The sequence below is a fragment of the Enhydra lutris genome, unplaced genomic scaffold (assembly GCF_002288905.1).
Source record: "Enhydra lutris kenyoni isolate GAN:26980312 unplaced genomic scaffold, ASM228890v2 scaffoldscaffold38, whole genome shotgun sequence".
NCBI classification, from domain to species: Eukaryota; Metazoa; Chordata; class Mammalia; order Carnivora; family Mustelidae; genus Enhydra; species Enhydra lutris.
This window is the reverse complement of record NW_019154122.1, coordinates 4883415-4910222: the sequence shown is the minus strand read 5'-3', so window position 1 is coordinate 4910222 and position 26808 is coordinate 4883415. Positions and strand designations below refer to the sequence as shown.

Sequence of the window (26808 nt, the reverse complement as noted above, 5' to 3'; positions counted from 1 at the left end):
TTTAAAGATTTTATTTATTTATTTGACAGAGAGAGATCACAAGCAGGCAGAGAGGCAGGCAGAGAGAGAGGAGGAAGCAGGCTCCCTGCTGAGCAGAGAGCCCGACGCGGGGCTCGATCCCAGGACCCTGAGATCATGACCTGAGCCGAAGGCAGCGGCTTAACCCACTGAGCCACCCAGGCGCCCCAATAATTTTATTTTTAAGTCATCTCCATACCCAACGTGGGCTCAAACTTACAAACCCAAGATCAAGGGTCATATGCTCTACTGACTGAGCCAGCTAGGCACCCCAATATCATGGTACTTTTAATGTCTTAGCTATTCATAATCTTGTCCTTTCCCTGATTTTCTCATGATTTGAATCTTATCATTCAGTACTCAGTACTCAGCTGAACTGACACCTCCTATGGTCTCTGTGACTACTCATGGGCTATCGTATCACCTAGTTTTACTTCTGCACTGAAACATTATTTTTCTTTTTGTATTTTTGTGTATTTATTAGGTATCTTTAGGGCTGCTCTGTACCTCTCATTAGATGGTAAGCTCCACAACTGACCCACAGAAGCAGACTATGTTGTTCACTATATACACTACAGAATATCCAGGCAGTCTTCCCCAAAATGTGGCTGGCACATTTTAGATACTCAATAACTATGTATCACAAAGGCTAAAGACACAGGGTGTAGAATCAAAGAAATGTAGGTCTGAATCCTGGCTTTGCTACTTACTACTAGGTGAATTTAGGAGTGTTAACAATCTTTCAGTTTTAACTTCTCCTCATAGAGTTACTGTGAGGAATGCTCCTAAGAAAATGATGGGACACACTGTCAAACACAAAAGAAAGGTTCAATAAATATTAATTTGTATTATTTTTTTAAAAGATTTGTTTATTTATCTGAGAGAGAGACAGAATATGAGCTGGGGAAGGGGAAAAGGGAAGGGGAGCAAGAATCCTCAAGCAGACTCCCAGCTAAGAAGAAAGCCTGATTCGGGGATCAATCTCAGGACTCTGAGATCATGACCTGAGCCAAAATTAAGAGTTGGCTGCTTGGGGGCCTGGGTGGCTCAGTGGGTTAAAGCCTCTGCCTTCGGCTCGGGTCATGATCCCAGGGTCCTGGGATCAAGCCCCACATCGGGCTCTCTGCTCAGCAGGAAGCCTGCTTCCTTCTCTCTCTGCCTGCCTCTCTGCCGACTTGTGATCTCTGTCTGTCAAATAAATAAATAAAATCTTAAAAAAAAAAAAAAAGAGTTGGCTGCTTAACCAACTGAGCCACCCAGGCACCCCAATTTTTATAATAGCACCTACTAAGATGCTAGAAAAATCTCTTCCTTAGGATGTGCTCTGTAAGCCTTTAGCACAACATACTGATATGCTAAAGATAATAAGATATAGTCTATGCTCTGAAACTAGAAGCCTAATTTTATTATTATTATTTTTTTAAGATTTTATTTATTTATTTGACAGAGAGAGATCATAAGTAGACAGAGAGGCAGGCAGAGAGAGAGAGAGAGGGAAGAAGGCTCCCTGCTGAGCAGAGAGCCCGATGCGGGACTCGATCCCAGGACCCTGAGATCATGACCTGAGCCAAAGGCAGCGGCTTAACCCACTGAGCCACCCAGGCGCCCTTATTATTTTTAAAAAATATTTTATTTTTAAGTAATCTTTACACCCAACATGGGAGTCAAACCTACAACCCTGACATCAAGAGTCGCATGTTCTCCCAGCTAAGCCAGCCAGGTGCCCCATTTTTATTTTCTTAAGTAATCTCTATTCTCACTGTGGGGCTCAAACTCATGACACTGAGACAATGAGTCACATGCTCTACAGACTGAGCCAGCCAGGAGCCCCTAGAAAACTAATTTTAAATCCAGAGTCAGCCACGTAGCAGCAGCATGACTCAGAGAGAGTTATTTTACATCTTTGCCTCTCAGTTTCCTTATCTCTAACATGGCTATTATAATAGTATTAACATCAGGAGGGTGATCCTCCTAAGGACAAATAAACTAATACATATAAAATATGTAAAACAGCACATCTAGCACATAGTAAGCCTATGTGCTATCTATGTGTTACATGTGTTATTATGTGCTATCTATAGCTTACTATGTACTATAGTACATAGCTTATACTATGATATATAGATAGTACTATGTACTATCACTATGGCTAATAATACTACTTGGTTCTTATCATCACTCACAGCAGAGCTGTTTTATACATTGTACAATGAAATTCCTGAGTCCTTGGGTGCCTGGGTGGCTCAACTGGTTAAGCATCTGCCTTTGGCGCAGGTCATGATCTCTGGGATCTGGAACTGAGTCCCACATGGGGCTCCCAGCTCAGCGGGGAGTCTGCTTCTGCCTCTCCCCCTGCTTGTGCTCTGTCTCAATCTCTCAAATGAAAAAAAAAAAAAAAAGAAAAAAAAGAAAAAAAAAAGAAAAAAAAAGAAAAAAAAAAAGGCATTTGCCTTCAGCGAGGGTCGTAATCCCAGGATCCTAGATTGAGATCCACATTGGGCTCTCTGCTCAGTGGGAAACCTGCTTCTCTCTCTCCCTCTGCCTACCACTCCCCCTGCTTGTGCTCTCTTTCTCTCCCTCTATCAAACAAATAAAATCTTAAAAAAAAAAAAAGAAATTAAGAGAAAAGAAATTCCTGAGGCCTAATTAACTCTGTTTCTTCCATCCTGCAGGCCAGGCCTAGGGCTAATGATTTCTCAGAGAGCTCTCCTTTCACACTTAGGTGTTGCTAAGGTCTTCCCCACACCTCCCGCCATGTCTTCAGTTCATCATAGGGTCATACTTTTCTCCTTTCTGAGTATTTGTTGCTCACTGACAGGGCATATCTTCCCAAACTACCTGGCTCATCATCATAATTTCTTAGTACTTCTTCTCAATTTTGGACTTCAGAGGATTGAGGGTTTTAGAAAGTTAGGCTATGGTTAACCAAGGTGACTGTTAAGTAGAGAAAGCAGGTAATGACTACACTGTCAAGAGAACAAGTAAGCTTGAGAGAATTTTTAATATAATGCTAAAGTAAAAGTAGTTAATATATCTGACAATTTAAAGATAAGCCTTTGCTGATTTCGGATCCCTAAACTAGGTCCTATTATATGATCTTCCCAAGACCTATAGGTCTACTGGCATTTATTATAACTACAGCTTAAATACTTATCTGTGGAGTTAAGTCTTAATGATCTGTTTCTGCCATGAGACTACAGAGCTCATAAAGTCCAGCATTATATGTCTATCTCACTCACTACCATCTTAAAATGAAGCTCAAAGAGAAGGCTAGGGCTAAAGAATGGCAGATTCAAACCTGGGTCTTGACTGTTTCACGTAGGTTATTTGACCCTGACACAGTGCTTACCTCTTGGTGCCTCAGTTTTCCATTTATGAAATAAATAAAAAGTAACACCAGCCATACTTCAAAGTTAATACAAGAATGATGATAAAATGATTCCCATGATAAAATTCATGGGAGGCAATATAGAGGGAGACAGAAATTCCTAATAATGGTAACGTGTTGTTTTTTGTTTATTAGTATCAAAGTCAAATGTGGTTATCCAACCGTAGGGATAGACTGGTGTCCATTCTCCCTTCCTGCTTGCCGTGTGATCCTGGGTACTCTGTTATCAACTTAAAAGAGAATAGCTGGCAAAGATGCATCAGAGTTGTGCAAACTGAACTGTGTGGGATTTGGATTACTTCCTCTAAGTCTTAGTGACAAGAGACTTATTAGACCAGAACAAAGTTACTGTATCTGTTACGGGGCTTTCTGTGTTGTTGTTGTTGTTTTTAAAATTTCATTACCTTAAAATCATTAATGTGTAGAAATTCATCAATAATAGATTTGGACTTCTTCTCCATCTCCAATTCTGACAATGCAGGTTTGTCAGGAACTGATGTTGCTGGAATTTCTGGTTTTACTACTAGTGAGGTTAAAAAAAGTAAAAGTAAAAATGACAAAAATTATCATTAAAGTGGTGGGATTATAGCTGACAATATCTATGTGTTATTACATTAATTTTCCCATAAAAACATTAAAAGAGACACAAATTTGACAAGGCAAGACATCTAAAAGCAGAAAAGAAAAATGTTTATTACAGCATAGATACACACTAAGTAACTTCATATTCTATAATTAAAAGAATATGTGGATATGGTAAACTTTTATAATTAAAGTCTTTTTGTTCCTTTCTGCATTTTGATTCTTCTCCACTGCTTCAATGATGAAGAGCACATGAAGCTTCCACAATCACGAACAGAGCTCTAACCACACTGGCCTTCGGCCATTGCTTGAACATACTGTGGTTCTACCTGCCTACTACTCCTTTTCTCATAGTACTCCTGCTGGTTGGAATGCTCTTTCTCTCTGCTCCCTACCCATCCCTCCCTATAAACCTATTTTAACTCCTACTGGTTCATCGGACCTGAGGGAAGCCTTCCCATCCCTCTGTGTCAATTCTAGCTAGTTCCCTTGTCAAGTACTCTCTTAGAACTCTGCTCCTCTCCTCTATAGCATTTTTCTCAGTCTGTACTTGTATATGACTGAAGGCTGAGAGTGGAGATCCAGGGCCCACAATTCACTAGGTGGTAAGTGTGTATGTAGTGAATAAAGCAAATGACCCAGACAATAAACATGCAGAGGGCAACTGTGCTATATTATTTACTACACACTTGATATTTTCATGCCCCATCTTGTTATGTTCCCCAAATAACTACCATAGATAAGAAAGCCACATATCCCTAAAGCTAAAAGATCTGAAGTCTAGAGCTGGGAGAAGACATTTCAATTTGTCTTTGAATTCATTTAGAGATTATAGTTAGGAAACGTAATTTAAATACTGAAACAAATTTGAAAACTATAAAAATATTATAAACAACCAGTACTACTTCAAAATTAAGATTTTAAGAATGCTGAAAATTACATTTAAACTATTTTTCATTGTTGCCATCATCATCATCATCGTGACATCTAGTACCTTTTGAAAAATCTATTATTTATCAGATAATGTTCTAAGTATTTACCTGCTTTAACTTCTCATTTAATCTTCACCATAATTCTACAGGGGAGGTACATTTACTATCCCCATATAACAGATGAGGAAACAGAAACACAGATAGGTTACACTCATGATAGTAATTTTTAGAGCATTACTAGAGTTGGTCCTCTATTCATACACATGCTAAACATATACAAAAACCACGGAAGTTACCAAGACTAAGGTAACAAAAGATGATCTGATATTTCCTCTTAGGTTTGCCTTGCAGTGGCACAATAATGTGAGAATTTTCATACACTTGAGGACCCTACAAAGCATACATGCACTCTAATGCACAGCGAGTTGTTATTTATTTTTTGCATAGTGAGTTGTTATTTTGAGAACTAGTAAGAAATTCAGATTGCTTAATACAGCAAGTGGCCCTCGTCACCATCATATTTACTACAGAAAGCAGAAAATTTACAAATTATTGAACGAAGGGATAACCTGAGAAATGAGAACGATGTTACAGAACTACTTAGGTGCCCTTTACCTTTGAAGACACCATTGTGTCATTATCACACATTGATTCTGAAATCTACACAGGCACAAGGTCTCCTCTGCATTTTTTGTTCCATATTTAAGGCCCAAATCTCCTTCCTGTATATATCAAGTCTCTCACCTGACTCACGGGCCTTGTTTCGGTCAGCCTCAGCACTGCTCCTTTCCACATCCATGCCTCCCGTAAGCTGTTTCACGGTCTCTAGCATCTCTCTGCGTTGCTCTTCCTGAGACTGATTGTCCAACAGGTCTTTGCTGCTGCCGCCCCTCATGAAAGTATTGGGACGAGCTGCTGCAGATGGAAGGGGCTTGTCATTCTTCTCTCTGCCCATGCTTCCACGACTTAAAAGACAAAATAAACTTTTCAGAAGAAAGATCACCCCTTCCCCAAATATTCAAATTATAAAATAACACTTAGACTTTCTAAAAGTATGCAGAGTATTTTTTTAACATAACTTCAAAGGTGTGAGGCACCAATTATACTTCGAACTATATTTATTTATTTATTTAAAAGATTTTATTTATTTGACATACAGAGATCAAAAGCAGGCAGAGAGACAGGCAGAGAGAGAGGAGGAAGCAGGCTCCCCGCAGAGCAGAGAGCCCGATGCAGGGCTCGATCCCAGGACCCTGAGACCATGACCTGAGCTGAAGGTAGAGGCTTTACCCCACTGAGCCACCCAGGCGCCCCTTCAAACTGTATTTATATAAACGATTGGAATCAGTGCTTTCAAGAGAATGTTAAGCATGCTTTTACTTTTTTCACAGATGTTAAAAGGGATACTACTTAAAATTTTAAAATGCCAATGGCATCTCTTTATTTTAGTTTTTAAAATTTTTTAAGAATGAAGACAGTGATGGGGACGCCTGGGTGGCTCAGTTGGTTGGACCACTGCCTTCGGCTCAGGTCATGATCCTGGAGTCCCAGGATCGAGTCCCGCATCGGGCTCCCAGCTCCACGGGGAGTCTGCTTCTCTCTCTGACCTTCTCCTCGCTCATGCTCTCTCTCACTGTCTCTCTCAAATAAATAAATAAAAATCTTAAAAAAAAAAATAAAGATAGTGATGAATGTATGAGCTAAAAAACTGAGAGACAGAATACCAAATAAATTACAGAATTTATTCAGAAACTTCAAATAGAAGTAAAATATTTTGAGAACCAAGTAGAAGTAGTTTTTTTTTTTTAAAGATTTTTATTTATTTATTGAGAGAAAGGCAGTGAGAGAGAGCATGAGCGAGGAGAAAGTCAGAGGGAGAAGGAGACTCCCCGTGGAGCTGGGAGCCCGATGCGGGACTCGATCCTGGGACTCCGGGATCATGACCTGAGCCGAAGGCAGTCGTCCAACCAACTGAGCCACCCAGGCATCCCTAGAAGTAGTTTTTTAAAAAAAGATTTATTTTAGAGAGAAAGTGCGCTAGACTAAGAGTGCAGCGGGGAGAAGCAGCAGAGGGAGAGTGTCCCAAGCAGACTCCGAGTACTGAGCCTAATCTGGGGCTTGATCCCATGACCCTAAGATCACAACCTGAGCCAAAATCGAGAGTTGGACACATAACTGTGCCACCCAGGCACCCCAGAAGTAGATTTTGAAAGGCCAAAGTCACATTTTATTAAGAGAGAATCTTCCAAAATCTCCCTATTTAATCACTAAACTCCCTATTTAGACAATTCTAATCAGTTGGGCAAATAGTTTCTTGGGCCATAACAGATCAGGAGCAGCCAATTAAAAGGAAGAGAAGAGGGACGCCTGGGTGGCTCAGTTGGTTGGGCAGCTGCCTTCGGCTCAGGTCGTGATCCCAGCGTCCTGGGATCGAGTCCCGCATCAGGCTCCTTGCTCATCAGGGAGCCTGCTTCTCCCTCTGCCTCTGCCTGCCATTCTGTCTGCCTGTGCTTGCTCTCTCTCCCTCTCTCTCTCTGACAAATAATTAAATAAAATCTTAAAAAAAAAAAAAAAAGGAAGAGAAGAGAAATGACTAGAGGCACAACAATGATCTAACCTCTGAAAGAACATAAACAAACAAGTACTCAAAATGCAGAACCATCAGGGGAAATTTACGGCAGGACGAAGAGCCACAAATACCTCAAGAGCACAAACGATGCTTCATGGCAATCTGAGCCATCATTAAAATCTGAATTAGGCTAAGTATATTTTGTTTCAGGAGCCAAGGGAACAGTAACATTGTTTAGAAAGTCTACTTGGTCAAAGTGATTACAATAATAAAAAAAGTTTCAGAGCTTAAAGCAACTTCAGCACTAAAAGCGCTTAAATCAAAATTTTTGAGGGGAGCCTGGCTGGCTCAGTTGGTAGATTGTGTGACTCTTGATCTTAGGGTTGTGAGTTTGAGCTCCATGTTAGACACAAGAGATTACTTGAATAAATAAAATTTAAAAGCTTAAAATTTTAAAAAATAAAAAATGTTGTTTTCTGTCATTATTCTACAGGTCTTTATTCATTCTTTATAAACCAACCAATAGAACACTTCACTGTATCAATCCTACAAAATGAAAATAGAAAGACAATACAGAGAATAGTGAGAAACAAAGGAGAGCCTCAAATATAACTCGAAGACCAGTGTGACAGAAAAACATACAGATAGGCTATTATGCCCTTTAATTCATGTGCTTCGAAGTGTGAGTCTAATCTAGAGCATACTGAGAGGCTTTAGTTTAGCAAGCCTGGCACCGGCCTCCAGGGCTATTTGGGTGGGTCTGGTCTCTTAAGAAACAAACTATTAGAAACTTTCCAGGTAACCTGCTCTTCTTTTCCACCTCAACCCAAATCTCCCACTCAATTATGTTCTTATCTTGGAAATTACAAAATGTGAAGATCAAAGAAGGAAAAGAAAAAGAAAATCAACCTTAGGGATAAAAGGCATCCATGCCATAAAGATGATTATCATAGTCTCTGTGGGAGTCTGTGTGTGTGTGTGTGTGTGTGTGTGTGAAAGAGAGAGAGAGAGAGAGAGAGAGAGAATGATAGAGAGAGAACAGACATCGACAAGTAGGTCAGTCCTGAGTTAACAAGGAGTAGGCTTCTTACCTGGTTAAGGTCCGTCGGGAATCAAACTCTAAAGGCGTAGATGATGTAGACCCTGAAGGTGCTGGAGGTTGCAAAGCAGAGAATCTGTTTAAACTGGAAGCACTGGACCGTAAGGCATCTAAAGGTGTTGAGGATTGAGGGGGAAAAAAAAATACAAATCACATGACTAAAATGCAGCTGCTTTTAATTTTATTTTTTAAGATTTTATTTATTTATTTGAGAGAGAGCATGAGTGGTGGGGAGGAGCAGAGAGGGAGAGGGAGTAGCAGACTCCCTGCTGAGTAGGACCTCAGGATCATGACCTGAGCCAGGACCTCAGGATCATGACCTGAGCCAAAGGCAGAAGCTTAACCCACTAAGTAATCCAGGAGCCCCTCAAATGTAGCTTCCAATTCATCTGCCTCCCTTGGGATTAAGGTGGATTGTTGGGAGACTGGGTATTTCTAACGAGCCTAACAAGGTGATGTCAATCTCCTGGTCCATAGACCATACTTAGAATCATAATGTTAGAAGGAATTTATCCATCTGAGGGATGGGGTAATTGGGTGATAGGCATTAAGGAGGCCATTTGATGTAATAAGCACTGGGTGTTATATGCAACTGATGAATCACTAAACTCTACCTCTGAAACTAATAATACACTACTTGTTAATTAAATAATAATAAAAAAGGAATTAGTTGCAAAAAACCCCCCCAAACTTAGAAATCTTTGATCATTACAACCATGTGCTGCTTTAAAAACATAATTAAATTATCCTAGGTAGGCAAGGGGGTGGGAGTGGTAGACAGGGAAGGAGGGGGACAAGCAAAAACAAAACAAAATACTGAAAAGCTAATACAAATCCTATGTATTTATATTATGTAAAATTTGCATGTGGGCTTAAGTGAATAACACAATTTATTTTAGAAACTTTTTTTTTAGGGGTGCCTGGGTGGCTCAGTTGGTTAACTGTCTGCTTTTGGCTCAGGTCGTGATCCCAGGGTGCTGGGATCAAGTTTCACATCCAGCTCTCTGCTCAGCGGGAAGTCTGCTTCTCCTTCTCCCTCTGCACCTCCCCCTGCTTGTGTACTCGCTCTACCTCAAATAAATAAATAAAATCTTTAACAAGTTTTATTTGTAGAGAGAGTGAGAGCACAAGTGGAGGGAGCGGCAGGCAGGGGAGAAGCGGAGCCCAATGCAGGACTTAATCCCAGGACCCTGTGATCATGACCTAAGCTGAAGGCAGGCGTTTAACTGACTGACACACCCAGCTTCCCAATAACACAATTTTTTAAAATTTAAAGAATCAAAGGTCAAAATTCCTTAATAGAAGGGAAATACGGGAAGGAGGTTAACAATGAAGTTTTTTTACTTTCCATTGGACTTTCTTAGCTTTAAAAAGATGTGTTTGTCATGATCTAACATTTGATTTCTCAAAATGTGACTTTTGTTTAAAATTTTTGAAAAAATATTTCACTCCAATTCTTTTACAACTTCCTCTTACAATTCTTTTTCTTAGCGAAATGAGTTTTCTTTTTCCTTTGGGGTACTAGTAATTTCTCTAGTTATACTGAATTAGTGAACATCAACTTTAACAAAGGAACCTAAGAAATTAAAGTCTTAAATAGCCTAACTGAACTAAAAAAACTGTAAATATTTAAAATACCTAAGGATCCACAGTGAGAGGGACACCAGTAAGTTTGGGCACCCTTCGTCTATAGATCTTTTCCTAAAACCATTATTAAATGATTGTGGGAGTGTGCTATAAGCTGAATATTGACAGATCACATCCAAGTTCCCAAGAAGGGACACTGCTTACTTACCAGTCTCACTTGCCTTTGCTCCACCACTGCTGCCCTTTCCCCAACTGCCCAGCTGTGCTTTAGGTACCAGCTGAATTTTCTCATCAATTGTGGGCTGTAACATAAGTGACCACAAACCAATTATAGGAAACATTCCAGAATGATTTTTCTTCTTTTCCTATAAAGATTTATTTATTTCAGAGAGATAGTGAGCATGCCTGCGAGTGGCACGGAGGGGCAGAGAGAGAGGGAAAGAGAGAATCTCAAGTAGACTCCTTGCTGAGCACAGAGCCCAAAGCCAGGCTCAATCTCACAACCCTGAGATCATGACCTGAGTGGAATTCAGGAGTCAGCTGCTCAACCGACTGAGCCACCCAGGTGCCCCTAGAATGGTTTATCTTCTTTCCCCCTTCAGTGCAGTGAAAACCAACTTTGGCAAAAAGAATAGTCCTTGGGGGGGCGCGTGGGTGGCTCAGTGGGTTAAAGCCTCTGCCTTCGGCTCAGGTCATGGGCTCAGAGTCCTGGGATTGAGCCCCGCATTGGGCTCTCTGCTCAGCAGGGAGCCTGCTCCCCCCCACCCCCCACCTGCCTCTCTGCCTACTTGTGATTTAATAAATCAAATCTTAAAAAAAAAAAAAAATACTCCTTGGAATAACAATTTAAGAAATATAAACTGGAGCTATTCACATTCACATGGGATTCTGGTGGACCCTGAACACCTTTCTTGGAATCCAGTATCCACAAAACAGTTTGGAACCAATGGTCTGCAGAATGCATTCAGGTCCTCTAAGTTGGTACACCATTTAACTAAATGTAAGCAGTTTCTAGTAATTCCTCCTGTCTAGTAATGCCCAGTGAATATATAAATTTTGTATACCACAAAATTAACGGATTAATCTTTTCACATTACTGTCAGAAAACAGGTCAGAAGGCACAAAGATTTCATATTTCAGCAACGCCTAATATGTGGGAACTAAGGATGGAGAAGTGGCATCACAGTAGTCAATAAAAGGCAGTAAGAAAAAAAGTGAGTATAGGAAATTAGACAGGAAGTTAAAATGACTCTTTAAGGTTTAATCCCCCAAACACAACTTCAGCACAAATGAATGGAATTAGAATGCAATATTAAATAGAAAACACATACCATAGAAAGCTGCAATGTAGCTCTTTGCAATAAAAGTGTTCATAAATTCTCATAGTGCTGCCTTGCTCTACCACATGCTTTCACACGAATCTCTCCCAGTTTAACAATGCCTTTGTTTAATGGTTTTCAATTTTTTCTAGGGTATTTAAGTAGAGTACCTACACTATAACTATCGGAATATACACAAAATTTATTAAGAATTTACAAATTAACACAATACTAATAATGTTGTAGTTTTAATACCAACACTACTCATTTTTGTAGTATCCATGCACGGAAACAATATGTAAAAACACAAATATTATTAGTAAGTAGTGATGTAATTTTCAAAGATGTTGGGGTTGATATTGGAGGGATTGTCTTTTTAACATAAGATTTTTGTTAAAATAAAATAAGCCTCTTGCTAGAAACAGAACTGGATGGGAATCAAGCTGTATTCAGCAATGGAATCCCTGCACTGAGACATAAATAACTAGAAGAATGTACCAGAATCTTAGAGAATAGGATCTTTGCTAATTAGGGCAATCTAGAGATGGAATGTTCTATCCTGAAGCAATACTTTGACATGAAGATGAAAATGACATAGTCCATCTTCTTCCAATTTTCTCAAACTCTTTTTCTTTCTGTCAGTTCTCTTTCATTTGGTGATTCCACAACAGCTTTAGATTGCTATTAGTATCCTACCAGTAGGCTGCAATTTTCAGAACTATGCAAAGTACATGACATAGGAAGGATCAAACCAGACTTGCACATGATTTGTAAAACTGGGCTGTAGGAGCTTTACTTTTACAAAAGGTAATGCCACTTGTTCTATGTTCTCCAAGGTTCTTCATGTGACTTACAGTGATCAACTTCTACTGCTGAAAACATCTGCTAAGAGAAACCTTTTTCCTCTTACTGCCCACGGATTCTCAAGAGAGGAAGGTAGAATATTACATCTTCATCACAGAATGATTTCTAGTAGTAGTCTTCTGTGATTTCTTTGAGGCCTTGGATATGGCAAACCATTAATTCAAGTTAGGCTTAAACAGGTAGTTGCTTCTTCCCCAGAGCTAATTATACATTGTATAAAGCTTACAATTTATAGCTACTAAAGTATCTTTATTATTATCTCTCCTATAGTAAGCATCTCATAACTTCATCATCATAAACTCATCACTTCCCACTTAGCAAACTCTCCAAGAAATGAGAGGAACAGCAGGAATGAGTAGTAAGAATACACGGATCAATACTGACTTGTAGAAAAGCATCTGCATTAAAAAAAAAAATACTCACCTATAAAATCTGCAATATGGCTATTTCACATGAGCAAGAAATAATTTTGAGAGTCACATTCTCAGGCTGTCATAAGTTGTGTTTTAAATGTCACACTCACCTTAGTGATTTTAAGGAATTTTGAGGGGTCTAATACCCGACTATTCTTGGCCCCTTGTACAGTGTTCCATCCCCCTTCATCCACTCTCTGGACACCTGCAGGGAGAACAGAGTGTACGTCTCTCATCTAACTCAAGTCAGTTTGACAGCGACAGAGTGAGCAATATTTTCAACTCAGCAGCTCCAATGAAAATCAAGGAAAAGGACCAAAGAGATTATTAAAGCATTGCTGACTATCTCTTTAACATCCAGAAATATCAGGTAGAAAATGAAAATAGCAGGTAGAAATACCAGGAGAGCCGACCTAGAAGAAACTAACTGACACAAGGGCCAAATGTAGTGTTTATTGTGCATGATTAGAACACTTCAGGATACATCAGATGGAAAGTAATTATTACAAAGTTTACTTCACTTAATAGTGTCAAATGACACAGTACACTTGGCTCATTCCCCCAAAACCTGCTTCTCCAACCCATCAGCTGCTCAGGCAGAAACCCTGTTCCTATTTCTCTCTCTCACTTGGCACCAAATCTTGTCAGTTTACCCTTTACAATATATTCAGCATCTAGCTCCGTCTTATTACTACCAACACTACCATTTTGGTTTTCACCAGCAACACTTAAAGCATAAAAACATCTTCACTAGCTCCAATGCTTCCACCCTCCACTGTCTGTTTCATGGCTGCCAGCACGACCCTAATGAAGTACAAGTCAGGTCCTGTGACTGCTGTACTCAAAACACTCCTATTAATCTGTCCATCTCACTCAGACAAAAAACCAAATTACTTCTAAATGGCCTACAAGCTCTGAGTAATCCAGCCTCCCCCATCTCAAACCCTATCTTCCACTACTCTCTCCTTATGCTCTTTGCTTCAGCCACTCTAGCCTCCTTGCTGTTCCTTGAAAATGCTACTTAAGGGCCTTTTACTTATTATTCCTTTTGCCTAAAAACCTCTCCCCAAATACCCACATGGCTTAATTCCCTCAACACTTGCTTCAGGTCTTCACTCAAATTCCAATTTTAACAGGCACCACCATCACCCTATTTAAAACTATACCTTTACCCACCAAGCCTGGCACGACTCTCACTTCCTCACAAAATTACATATTTTATTTGAGCATCTGTTGTTTGTCCCCCTGGTACGGTGTAAGCTGCACGAAGGAAGGGATTTTCTTTCTCCTGTTTAGTGACAGGCACTTAATATTTGTTGAATGTAAACCATCAAACTCTCTATTCAAAAGCTTTTCTGGTCCTCACATACATGATTTTCTCTGTGCTATCCAGTATTACTGATCATGAACAAACTTGTTTCTTGTTTTGTTTTTTTTTTCTTATATCCTAGTCCTTCTTCCTCTCCATTTGTTCTTTATCTGTCATTTTTCCAAGACTTCTTTTCTTTAGTCATCTATGGACATCTTTCCATGGACTGGGCTTTCAGTCTAGTTCAATAATAAGTCATTACGTGAAAGGCACTGTGTTAGGTTCTAGGGCGAGGAAGGTGCGGGAGTGTGGTGTCCCACGAAACTTAAAAGAACACTTTCTTCCGTGGACGATTCATCTCTCATAAATTCATTCTGAGCTCTACTGTCTGTGATAAAGAAGAGCTCACAGTCATTGAGTATCGACTATGTGCCGGTTGCTATGAACACTTTACATGTTATGCCTCACTTCATCCTCACACAAACCCCAGCAACCATTATTTGATCCATTTTACAGATTACGTGACTTGTGCAAGGTCATACAGCTACGATGTAGGAGAGCTGAAATTCAAACCCAGACAGTCTGACTTCAGAGTTTATGCTCTCAACCATTACTGACATGACCCAGTAACTACCATGCTCACATAACAGCACAGTGGACAAATGAAAGCTCTTATTTGGATGCCCTCTTGCCATCTCAAAACAAACAGGCTTATGAGAAGAATGATCATTTCCCTTCTGAAGAAGTTTCCTCTTCCAATGTTCTTAAACTTAGTCAATGAACTTCCTATTTTCTCCAGTGCAGAATGCCTTCTTTGTCACCTTTCACATTTTCCCACCCATTTCTTCCTTTTATAATTATTGTTACCAGGATTTCAGCAATGCAACATTTCTGAGTTCAGTGTGCCCTTTGATTCATCATGTAAAAATGATCAGACTTGTTTTATTTATATACCACTAGCATGACATCATTCCTTTGTTTAAAAATTTTTGATGGCTCCGTGATGTCTACCATGTACAAAGTCAAAATTTCTTAATCTGGCTTCATTCTTTCAGACAAACATTTTCTCACTGAATCTCAACACTTAAATTTTGCTCCAATCAGGCTTGTCTGTGCCTCTTCACAATATATATTTATTTTAATTTCATGACTAAAATTATTCCTTTCATTCCAAATATTTAGCATTCACCTGGACTCAGTTCAAGGGTGCATTCCTAAAATAAAGATGTGTTCTAGCTTGCTTTCTTCTTCTCCTCTGAGTCTTAACAATCTTTTTTTTTTTTTGAGGAAATTTGAAGATTTTTATTTTAATTTGATTATGGAAATTTTTGAGCATAGAAGAAAATAGTATGAACCACAATGTGCTCAACACCCAGCAATAATTTAAAACGTTTGCAAATATCCTTATATCTATCCTTTCTCCTCTTTTCTGTAGCATTCAAGTATTACATAATTTTATCCATGTGTATGCATATGTAACCAAAAACAATATCATTTTTAGATAATAACCATGATGTCATCCCAACTTTAAAAACTAACAGTAATTCCATAATAGCATATACATAGTACATATCCAGATTTCTCCAGTTCTTTCAAAGATAGGTTTTTACAATTGGTTTGTTCAAATCATGGTCCAGATAAGGTCTGCACAGTGCATTCAGTTGCCAAGCCTCTTAAATTTTTTTAATCTACAGTTTCCCTTCTGTTTTTTGCTTTTATTGTATTTTAACTGGTATTACTGTTTTGTAAAAAAAAAACTAGGTTGTTTATAGAATATTCTATATTTTGCTTTTGGCTAATTGCTACCTTGTGGTGTCATATAATTTGTTCCCCATTGCCCCATATTTCTTTTCTTTCTTTCTTTTTTTTTTTTTGAGTCTTAACAATCTTGAGAATACATTTCATAATTTTATTATCTTCTATTTGACAAATGTTCCCTTTTTTAGTTTTGCCTTCTCAGATAAACTGTAAGCTTTCAGAGAAAAGAAACTGTATCTTCTACTTCTTTTTATATCCTTCACCAATTCTGAGTATACAGAAGATGCTCAATAAAGTCTTATTGCTTAATGACTTTAAAGTAGTCAAAGAAACCACGATGAGTCCTGCATTCTTGGGTTTTACTCAAAAACCAGTCTCCAGATGAAACTGCTTCACTTACAAATTACCACTCTATTTTTTGTTTATTCTTTCTGATGTCATTTCACATCTAAATATAGAATTTTTAAACATCTGTCATTCATCTCCCTAGTTTTCCTAACACCCCAGTGGACTCCACCCCTCACCTGTTCTTCTCTTCTCTTTGGTCATGAGCTGTTGGACCTTCCTTTGCTCTTCTTGTTCTTCTATTTTAGCCTCTTTGTGAATCTGTTCAATAGTTTTAGGTCCTTGATCTGCTCTTCGAGATACCCAGTTGCACTATAAAAGGAGGAAACAACATTATCAGCTAGAAAACAAAAAATGAACAAAATAAAATTTTGAAAATCTATTTTATACTTCTCACTCCTGGAAAGTGTAAAATATATGTAAAATCTGTACTACAGTACTTTTTTCATCTGTCTTACAGATGGCACCATGTGCAGTTTAGGGTTAGAGACAAAGAATTAGTCTTGGGGCCACTGGGAGTCTCAGTTGGTTAAGCAGCACAGACTCTTGATTCTGTTCGGGTCATGATCTCAGGTTTGTAAGATCGAGCCCCAAAACAGTCTCTATGCTCAGCAAGGAGTCTGCTTGAGATTCTCTTTCCCTCTCCCTCCGCCCCTTATCCCCGCATGCTCTCTCTCTTTCAAATAAATAAATCTAGGGGCGCCTGGGTGGCTCAGTGGGTTAAAGCCTCTGCCCTTAGCTCAGGTCATGATCCCAGGGTCCTGGGATCGAGACCCACATCGGGCTCTCTGCTCAGTGGGGAGCCTGCTTCCTCCTCTCTCTCTGCCTGACTCTCTGCCTACTTGTGATCTCTGTCTGTCAAATAAATAAAAAAATAAAATCTTAAAAAAAAAAAATCTTTAAAAAAAATTAGTCTCAATCAACCCTGAACTATTATATGCTGAGTATTCCAATAGCTAATGAATAAAAAGAGTGAAAGACTGATCCAAATCTATTTTTAAAAAATTATCTTGTGGGACACCTGGGTGGCTTAGTCATTGAGTATCTGCCTTTGGCTCTGGTCATGATCCCAGGGTCTTGAGATTGAGCCCCACATCGGGCAGGCTCCCTGTTCAGTGGAAGCCTGCTTCTTCCTCTCCCACTCCCCCTGCTTGTGTTCCCTTTCTTGCTGTCTCTGTCAAATAAATATATACAATCTTTAAAAATAAATAAATAAATAATTATCTTGTATATTTGTAAGGAGGAGCTAGAAGAGGAATCAAGAAAGCTCAGGGTTCTTTGTCCTTGCCTTCATCTGGGTTATTGGTACCTAATTCATATCGCATTCCATGGGGGCTCTAAATCGAGAATGACTAGCATTTCTCTTCCTCCATATCATAGTTCTCACATCCTGCACAAAGTGCCACCTCTCTGCCCTTTGATTATCTTATTAAGGACAAGACAATTTGTCTCATTACAATTATACTTCTCCCTTTCCTTCCCAACCATAATCCCAACATCCCAACACCTGATAGAAGTACAAGTAATTGAGGGCACAGGTGAATAAGTTTTTTATGTTTATTTACATTTCCTAGATGCAAGGAGGCAAATAGGTCCAAATCAGCCCACAAATTCTGATTACCTGATAGTGGCTTTGGTAATAAGAAGAATCGTGAGGTCACATTTAACCTTTAGCAAGATAAAGAACCATCACCAGTGCTATGTGGTCTAGGTACAGGGCAGGGAAGAGCTAGAACCTGCATTCTCTTTCTCTAGTTTAGGGTCAGCTGCAGTCAATAATAGAGAAAAGAGGCGGAAGTGGTAAACACTGCACCCCTTATGAGAAATAAGCAGCAGCAGCAGAACAGGAGGATATACAGGAAAAATAACAGAGAAAAAACACCAACACTTCCTATGAGCTGGGCACTTTACATAATCACATCACTGAAGCTTTATAACACATGTGCAAGGTAGGCAACATCCCCGTCTTAGAGAATAAATATGTAAGGCTCAGGGAAGTTAAATATAACCATTTTGAAGATGAGGAGTCCTGATAAGCACACTAAAACTAAATTTAATTGAACACAGTTTGAATTCAGAATGGCTGACTTTAAAAATACAGTGTGGTTTCATAATTAGCACAGAGAGAAGAAATGTAAGAGGCACGTACATGTGCTTGTATTCTCTCACACAGCTCTGTCATGGAAGTGCGTCAATTCAGTTCTGGAAGTCCTTCCTGCAGCATTACGTTTTTACACACGCACATACTGGGACATCCTCCCCATTCCAACTCCTTAAAAAAGACTGGAGTAGTTGCCTTACATTTTTCTACTTACCAGCCTTAGGTCTATCACATCCTGAAGCATGAATCGAATCCTAGATGAGGTTTTTCTTTCTTTCACGATTTTCTCCATCTGATTAAAATACTGGTCCATACGTGGCTGCAAGGGACAAAATATTCAGTATTCTTGGCTGAGGAACTCAAATGTACTTTTATCATATAAAATTTTTAAAAGGGCTAGGTATACAACTTATAGCCAAAAGATAATGAGGCAGAATTTTTAACTGAGCATATAATGCCCAAAATAAAGGTTATGTATTCTAAGGGCTATAGTCACATGACAGGCAAACAGAATAAAAATGAAAGTGTCATGCTGCAGCCCCTAGAACCTTCCTTAAGAAAGAGGAGGCCATGACCTTTGCCTCTTTCCAACCTTCTCTGTTGAGAATGTAAGGACAAGGGCTATACTTTGGGGATGACAGAATGTTAAGCGGGAGGAAATGAACTGTTTATCACCCCTAAGCCACCAAACCAACCTCAGATTTCTCACCTCTGAACTTTACTTACTCGAGTGAGAAACCTTAATCTTGCATAAACCACTATATTTGGGGTTTTTTGTCACAAACATAATCCCAGCTGATTCTGATGTTATCAAACATTTCTGATACTATTTCTTCAAAGCATTTCTAATTTTCCTGCCCCCCTTATTTGGAGATCACCATGTTATGTTTGAGTCATAATATTGTTAATGATTTCTTATATTATGGTTAGATAGCTCTGTGGTTAACTTGAGCATAAACTTAAGAAAACGCCTAGGTTTTCACTTCTGTAACACCCTCAGTCCTGGCCCACAGTAGCTATTCTCTTTGTATTTCTGCCGATAATTTGCTATACATAAAAAATGACCTGTGAGGGGCGCCTGGGTGGCTCAGTGGGTTAAAACCTCTGCCTTCGGCTCAGGTCATGATCTCAGGGCTCTGGGATGGAGCCCCGCATTGGGCTCTCCGCACAGCGGAGAGCCTGCTTCCCCTCCACACCCACCCTCTGCCTGCCTCTCTGCCTACTTGTGATTTCTGTCGAATAAAGAAAGAAAAATCTTAAAAACAAAAACAAAAACACCTGTGAGATGGTCATGCAGAAAAAGGAAAAGGGACAAATAATCTGAACAGTTCACAAGTTGGCCTCATCACTTCTTACCATGATGGAAAGGTGGTAAGGAGCTCATTGGCCAAGCACTTGACAATGAGAAGGGCAAAACAAGACAAAGAAGGAGCCTAGACTGCCGGGGTGAGATGGAACACTCCTGCTGATGGTTCTAGTTCTTTTCACAACTGACAGAGGCCACTCTGGGTGCTTCTGAGATTGGGGTGCTTACCTTTGCCTTCTCGAAGTCCAGGTCTCTGCCGATGGTGGTCAGCAGGCGGCACAGGCATTCCAGGGACTCCTCATCATGGTTCTTCAGCAGTTTCACCACACAGTCATGCATGATGGCTTCCGTCAGCATCTTGAGTTTGAAGAGTTCCCCAATAAACTTGATGTTACCAATGGATCTCCGCCGGGCTTTGTCCTTAGCTTCTTCTAGTTCATCATGAAGCCTCGTCCTCTCCTCTGGCTGTTGTATAAGGAAGAGTAATGGGAGCTTGATGAAGACAACTGTACAGCACACAAGATGCTAAGAACATACACCTGGACTCATGGTCTTACGCTGTGTGGGAGGTCAGGGATAGTCTGAGAATCTGACAGTAACTGTAGTCCTACTCCTTAGAAAACTGCACCACACCCAAAACTTTGCATCCATTTCAGATTTCTGGAACTCAGTGACCCCTCTGAAATCTGGGCTCTGAATTCCTGTCTTAGGAGGTGGAGCTGCTCTAACAGATGGCACTAAAAGGAACAAAGCACTCCTCTAAACGTCAGTATAATGTCTCCACGTGAAAAAAGCCACAGTCATCTAACTGAAATAGGGAGATGTAACCAGCTTCATGAAAATGCTGTTCGCTAACAGAGAGCATAAGCACACTGTCTTTCTGTGCAAATACTCACAGCACTGGCAGCCTCGAGTTCTTTCTGCTTCTTCTCAAAGACATCATCATCTGCTTTATCTTTTTCAAACTCCTTCTGGCAGCGGTTCAGTAGCAGCTTCCGGAAATTCACTGTGTTACCAGGTTTGTCTGCCATGGGTACTTTCAGCTGCATCCGTATAGGAAAATGCAAAGCATCAAGATTACTTAAAACATTCGACAATTCTCTCAAAATACCTATCGTCTTTACTTAACTATAGGTAACGCTGAATGAACTACAGGTAACCTTTTACAAGAGGTACACAATTTAGTTTCAGGCAGTTCATGTTTTAGTGGTAAGAGGTCTGTAGTTTTATACAGAAAAGATATACATTCCTTTCATATAAATGTACTCTATCTTTATGGTTGGTTGTGCCTCTAGCTGACTTTGAAATCCATGTCTTACTGTGACAACTATAGCTCTGTCCTTATCTAAGACCTTTGTAACTCTATAGGGTTTTACCTTTGTTTTTTTACTACCATTGCAGGTATTCTGGTTTAAAGGAACAGACAGAAATGACATAAAGCATGGCCATAGGAAAACAGTTGTGGGTGGGGATCCTTACTCTAGAAAAAAGCAGAAGAGGGGTGGGGAGGACAAATTTGATGATTTTTGAGATATCCTGTCCTTGGGGAAATGTCATTAACAATGTGATGCTGGAACTTACCTTGACTATCAATGCACTATGTTTACTGATTATTTATGTGCCCAAAGAAAATACTAGTTTTCTGAAAGTTCAGTCTAAAAAATGGCCACCTGTGAAACATTTTTTTCATACACAGGGAGACCCAGACTGGAGGGGGTAGACCATGTGGAGGCAAGATGCTTACAGGGTTTCTGTTCGAGTCTCAGAACTGCTTTCTAGTAACAGCAATAGCTCTTATCTTCAAGGTTATGTGTAACCAAACACAGAGACATTCTTATAAGAAAGTGGACTGGTGCACTGATTGACTAAAATGCACCATTTTACAAATGCAACCTCCCTAAGCACCATTCTGAACAGCTACTGTGTAACACAGCAAAATGTTTTTTCTGGAATCACAAAATGGCTCTCAAAAGTTCTGAAATGCATGGTCTTTGCCCAAGGTTTAATGGGAGAACTTCGTAAAAAAACAGAATGCATTGTATTTACACTCACAAAAGAGTTAATGTTATCAACCAGAATGAACTTGGACAGTTGCTGATTAAGGTCAAATGGCTAGAGAAACTTCTTGAGAATTGAAGACTACGATGCTATACTGGATTTATGCTAGAACTGATGGACACACTCTCCAACAGATGCGCTACGACACATGAAAGACCATTTGACAGTCCAGTGCTTTTTTAAACATTTTATTTATTCATTTATTTATTTATTTTTAGATTTTTATTTATTTGACACAGAGAGAGAGAGATATCACAAGTAGGCAGAGAGGCAGGTGGGGGGGAGGGGCATCAGGCTCCCCCCTGAGAAGAGAGCCCGATTGTGGGGCTCGATTCCAAAACCCTGAGATCATGACCTGAGCCGAAGGCAGAGGCCCAATCCACTGGGGCACTCAGGCGCCCCTAAACATTTTATTTTTAGATAACTTCTACATCCATTGTGGGGCTCGAACTCACGACCCTGAGATCAAGAGTCGCTTACTCCACTGACCGAGCCAGCCAAGTGCCCCAAGAAGTCCAGTTCTAATCAACAAAGAGAGCAAGCATTTCATTACACATTGTTTTCAGCTGAAAATATTAACTCAGGAAGAGGGTAAGATCACCAAATATTTTTTTTTTTAGTAAGCATAAAAAAACTAACATGTCACCAAATTCAAGCCAAACAAATTCAAGTGACCACAGATAACTGCATAGTCAGGCCTACTCCACAACCCCAAAGGCAGGCAGGCATTTCATCAGCCTTCAAGAAAGAAATGCTACATGAAAGCAAGGGCTTTCCAAAGGAAAAGCCAAAAGTGGACTCTATTTAGGACCCAGAACATAAAATGTACCACAAAAGAGAATCAGAAAGCATATCCATGAGCAAGGTGGTATATAATAGACCAACAACATGATATTAGGTTCCAAAACAAACTGAAACTGTTAAAAATCAGCAGAACAGGGGCGCCTGGGTGGCTCAGTGGGTTAAAGCCTCTGCCTTCGGCTCAGGTCATGATCCCAGGGTCCTGGGATCGAGCCCCACATCGGGCTCTCTGCTCAGCAGGGAACCTGCTTCCTCCTCTCTCTCTCTGCCTGTCTCGCTGCCTACCTGTGATCTCTATCTGTCAAATAAATAAATAAAATCTTAAAAAAAAAAAATCAGCAGAACAAAACCAGCCAAAAAGTTCTATCCAGCTTCTTGGCATATTTACCTGCATCACGTACATTAATACTATGGACATAATCGGTAAGATAAAAATCGGCTGAGCCACAATCTATCAGCCCTAAAGAGGATGTTTCTTGTATTATGGATTGTAATGTGCAGGCAATGGAAAGACTGTGGACAACAGTATGAAAATCCAAGCCACGCTCTCATGAGGAGAGGGACCAGAATTAAAATGAATCAAAAAGATTAAATAAATACAACTTACGACACTTTGCTTTACAGCGAACAAGTAGAAATGACGCAAGGTAAGGGAGAGCTTTTCCTACACAAAGGATATAAAAAACTATGCCTTTTAGACTTTATTTTTTTTTTAAAGATTTTATTTATTTATGTGACAGAGATTACAAGTAGGCAGAGAGGCAAGCAGAGAGAGAGGAAGGGAAGCCGGCTGCCCGCTGAGCAGAGAGCCCGAAGCGGGGCTCGATCCCTGGACCCTGAGATCACGACCTGAGCCAAAGGCAGAGGCTTTAACCCACTGAGCCACCCAGGCGCCCCCCTTTTAGACTTTTTATACAGGGAAGGCTATGTTCAAAGTGTTGGATTAAGGAATGGAAGATAAGCTTACTTACTTTTAAACAAAGGCAATTCTTTCAACCCAAGTTTCCATTTCATCCTCCAGAACAAGGGAGACACAATACCCAAGTATAACCTAGAGTGCCGCTTTGAGCATCCAATGAAATAGATTTAGTGGAAGCACTTTGTAAGTCACAGAGAAGAAGGATGGGATGTTTGAAACACTGAACATTGAGTTTTAGTCTCTTCATCTGCAAAAGGAGACATTCTAATGACTATAGACTGAATTATAAAATAGCTGTTGAAACAGAAACTAATCCCTGCTCTGCCAGCTGACTTTGGCCAAGTTACTCAGTTTCACCAAACTTTTATTTCTTTCTAAAACGGGAATGATAACATCTGTCTTTTAGGACTGCTGGAAGAATTACATGAGGTTAGTTTAAATAATGCAAATGATAGCGGCTGGCACATCACCAAGAGTTTAATAAGCTAATATAGCTCTATTTATATACTTAGAGCTACATCTGACATGTTTATGATTAAAAATAAAAGAGTAATCTAAATTATAACATGGGTGTCAAAAAAAACATGTGAGCCAAGTCTACTCACTAAGCAATTAGGAAGAAAACCATAAATGGCAAGAAATAGGAATACCTGCTCTACCAAAAGGATGATCAGGGGAGATTTCCCATGTACAAGTCATAAAAAACATGACTGTAGAGAGGCTTTTTAGATATAATTAAATGGAATTATTAAAACTAAATAATCACCAGATGGCCACAGATCTGCAAGTACACATATCTTCAAATGAATGAATGCCTAGCTACACAACCTCCTAAGGACTTGTTTTGGAACATGGTTTTAATGTTCTTGGGATGATGAACAGGGTAGTGGAAATATGGAAATAGGCCAGTGAGAACATACTCTCTGAGATTGGTGATGCATGGTAATATTTTTGTTCTTGAGATGATAAATTCAACAGGATTATGACATCAGTAAGTCAGCCTGTGTTGTCTGCTGGACACTGACTGCTCAGGAGACCCAGTGAAATTGTTTAGTTAGAAGAGACATGATGAGTGGATGTCTTGGTCTGCAAGGGCTGCTATACTAACTACCATAAAATTGTGGCTTAAACAACAGACATTTATTTCTCCCAGTCTCTCAGTCCAAGACTAAGGTGTCAGCAGATTGAGTTCTTGATGGCCACCCTTTTCCTGACTTATGGCTTTCTCCTGTATCCTGAAGTGGTGGTCAGAAGAAGCTCTTGAGTCTCTTCCTCTTATAAAGGCACTAATCTCACCATGGAGACTACATGGGACCCCATCTAACCTAATTACCTTCCAAAGGCCCCACTTATTGATGCCAGCAGACGAAGGGTTAGGGCTTCAACATATGAACTGGGGGTGGGGGACAAAAGCATACAGTCCGTAACAATGAACAAGGTAGATATTTGCAAGTGTGATCATGGAAAAGAGCAAAAAAAAAAAAAAGGTGATGTGCTACAGTGACAACTTTAATTTTCTTTAAGCAGTAGTCCACAGTCAAAACTAAGACATGTTTTAAATGGGTTGTCTGGGGGCCCCTGGGTGGCTCAGTGGGTTAAGCCTCTGCTTTCAGCTCAGGTCATGATCTCAGGATCCTGGGATCGAGCCCTGCATCGGGCTCTGTCAAATGAATAAATAAAATATTAAAAAAAAAAATAAATGGGTTGTCTGAGATAGTTTCCCAGGAAGTAAGGGAGTCAGGAGGAATAGTTCAGTAAGGCTGTTTGGTAAGCTAGATACGCTGGAGAGAAGCTGGCTTTTCATTTTTACACAACTGTAAACTAACAGTGTAACATATTACACCGTAAACTAATCACACCATGTATCATCTCATATTGGGATGAGATCTGTCCACATATCAGTCACCCAGCAATCTTGGATATGAATGTTGTCAGCAGTAGGTGGTCATTTTCTTTAAGCAAAAGGGCCTGTACTGCTGATATATTTGCTAGTTTTGAGAGTAAATCCTTCTTATTCCTAAAAAGAGCAAGGGCTGCCAGCTACGTGTTAATTATGGTAGTCAAATAAGAGACGAGACTATGAAAGGACCAGCCCTGACCATGCTTAGCGTGCTCCGGATTTTCCAAGCTGTCTCAGAACATAAGCAGTGCTAGTGGGAACCCATGGCCATTTTGCTCCTGAAGCATGTTCCAGTATGAGGTAAAGTATTTGGAATGACTGGTGTAATGAAGTGGCACCTCCAAGCTACCTCTAACATGTGAAGTGAACAGTAATAAATCAGTTGTCCAACTGTCACTCCTGAGTCCATGGTGACATACTACTCTCTGTCAGTAGTTATGTCCTGACCTTAGGGAAATTACCTATTAAAACTGAATGAACACACATACTCTGAATGTACTACAAACACATAAATTCAACTGTATCTCTGGTTAGACACATCTGAAGCGGTATGGAGTTCTGAGAGATGCCCACAAGATTCAAAATGGAGTTATGATAGGGTAAGTCATTTCTCCTCAATGTTTCTTTAAAGTATTTTGCATATTTCATCAGGTGAGTTGAACATCCCTCCTCTTCGAGTTGACTCTAGCCACTTGCTGTTGCCCAAAGCTGACTTTCCTGGTCTGTACTTTAAAGCTTCTTCTTTTTTTAAAGAGTTACTTTTTTTGACAGAGACACAGCAAGAGAGGGAACACAAACAAGGGGAGTGGGAGAGGGAGAAGCAGGCTCCCCACCAAGCAGGGAGCCCGATGTGGCGGGGGGGGGGGACACTCAATCTCAGGACCCTAGGATCATGACCCGAGCCGAAGGCAGGTGCCTAATTGACTCAGCCACCCAGGCGCCCCTATACTTCTAGGCTTTGTTTCTTTTTTCTTTTCTTTTTTTTTTTTTTTACTTTTATTTATTCATTTGACAGACAGAGATCACAAGTAGGCAGAGAGGCGGTGGGGGGTGAGAGTAAGCAGGCTCCTTGCCGAGCAGAGCACCCAATGCAGGGCTCCTGCCCAGGACCCCGAGATCATGACCTGAGCAGAAGGCAGAGGCTTAACCCATTGAGCCCCCCAGGAACCCCCTAGGCTTTATTTCTGATGAGATTGTGTCTCCTTCATTCTTTCAAGGTCTCTTCCTGTACTCAACCCTCCCATTCTTTGCATGGTTTACACTTAAAGCACTTGAGGAGTGGCAACAATGAAACCTCTGGATATGGCATAACAGGACACAGAATGCTCAAAAATCTGCTTTTAGTTCCTCCCTTTATAGATGATGCATGCATGCCTGCCACAGTGCAGATAAAAAGTACAAACAAAGCCCCCCTTTATAAAATGCAAAGCATTTAACTAGAATTCAGTACTTCTCTTAGGAGGCTAACAGAGTAGACTGGACAAGAGAGAATGTTGTCCTGTATCTAAATTTGGAGTTAAGTTAAATAAAAATTTTAGTT

General features: G+C 40.0%; 1 protein-coding gene across 2 annotated transcripts in view; it reads right to left on the bottom strand.

Annotated features, from left to right (window-relative positions):
* Positions 1–26808, bottom strand: part of LOC111154675 (eukaryotic translation initiation factor 4 gamma 3) — a 373624-nt gene that overhangs the window by 29859 nt on the left and 316957 nt on the right. For both annotated transcript variants that reach the window (XM_022514486.1, XM_022514485.1), the window contains 9 exons: positions 20487–20633; positions 19819–20055; positions 18499–18603; positions 16363–16495; positions 12882–12976; positions 10384–10477; positions 8581–8698; positions 5665–5885; positions 3811–3929 (listed from right to left, as the gene is read on the bottom strand). In XM_022514486.1, coding sequence (XP_022370194.1) covers positions 3811–3929; positions 5665–5885; positions 8581–8698; positions 10384–10477; positions 12882–12976; positions 16363–16495; positions 18499–18603; positions 19819–20055; positions 20487–20633 — 1269 coding nt within the window. The remainder of the gene's footprint in view (positions 1–3810; positions 3930–5664; positions 5886–8580; positions 8699–10383; positions 10478–12881; positions 12977–16362; positions 16496–18498; positions 18604–19818; positions 20056–20486; positions 20634–26808) is intronic.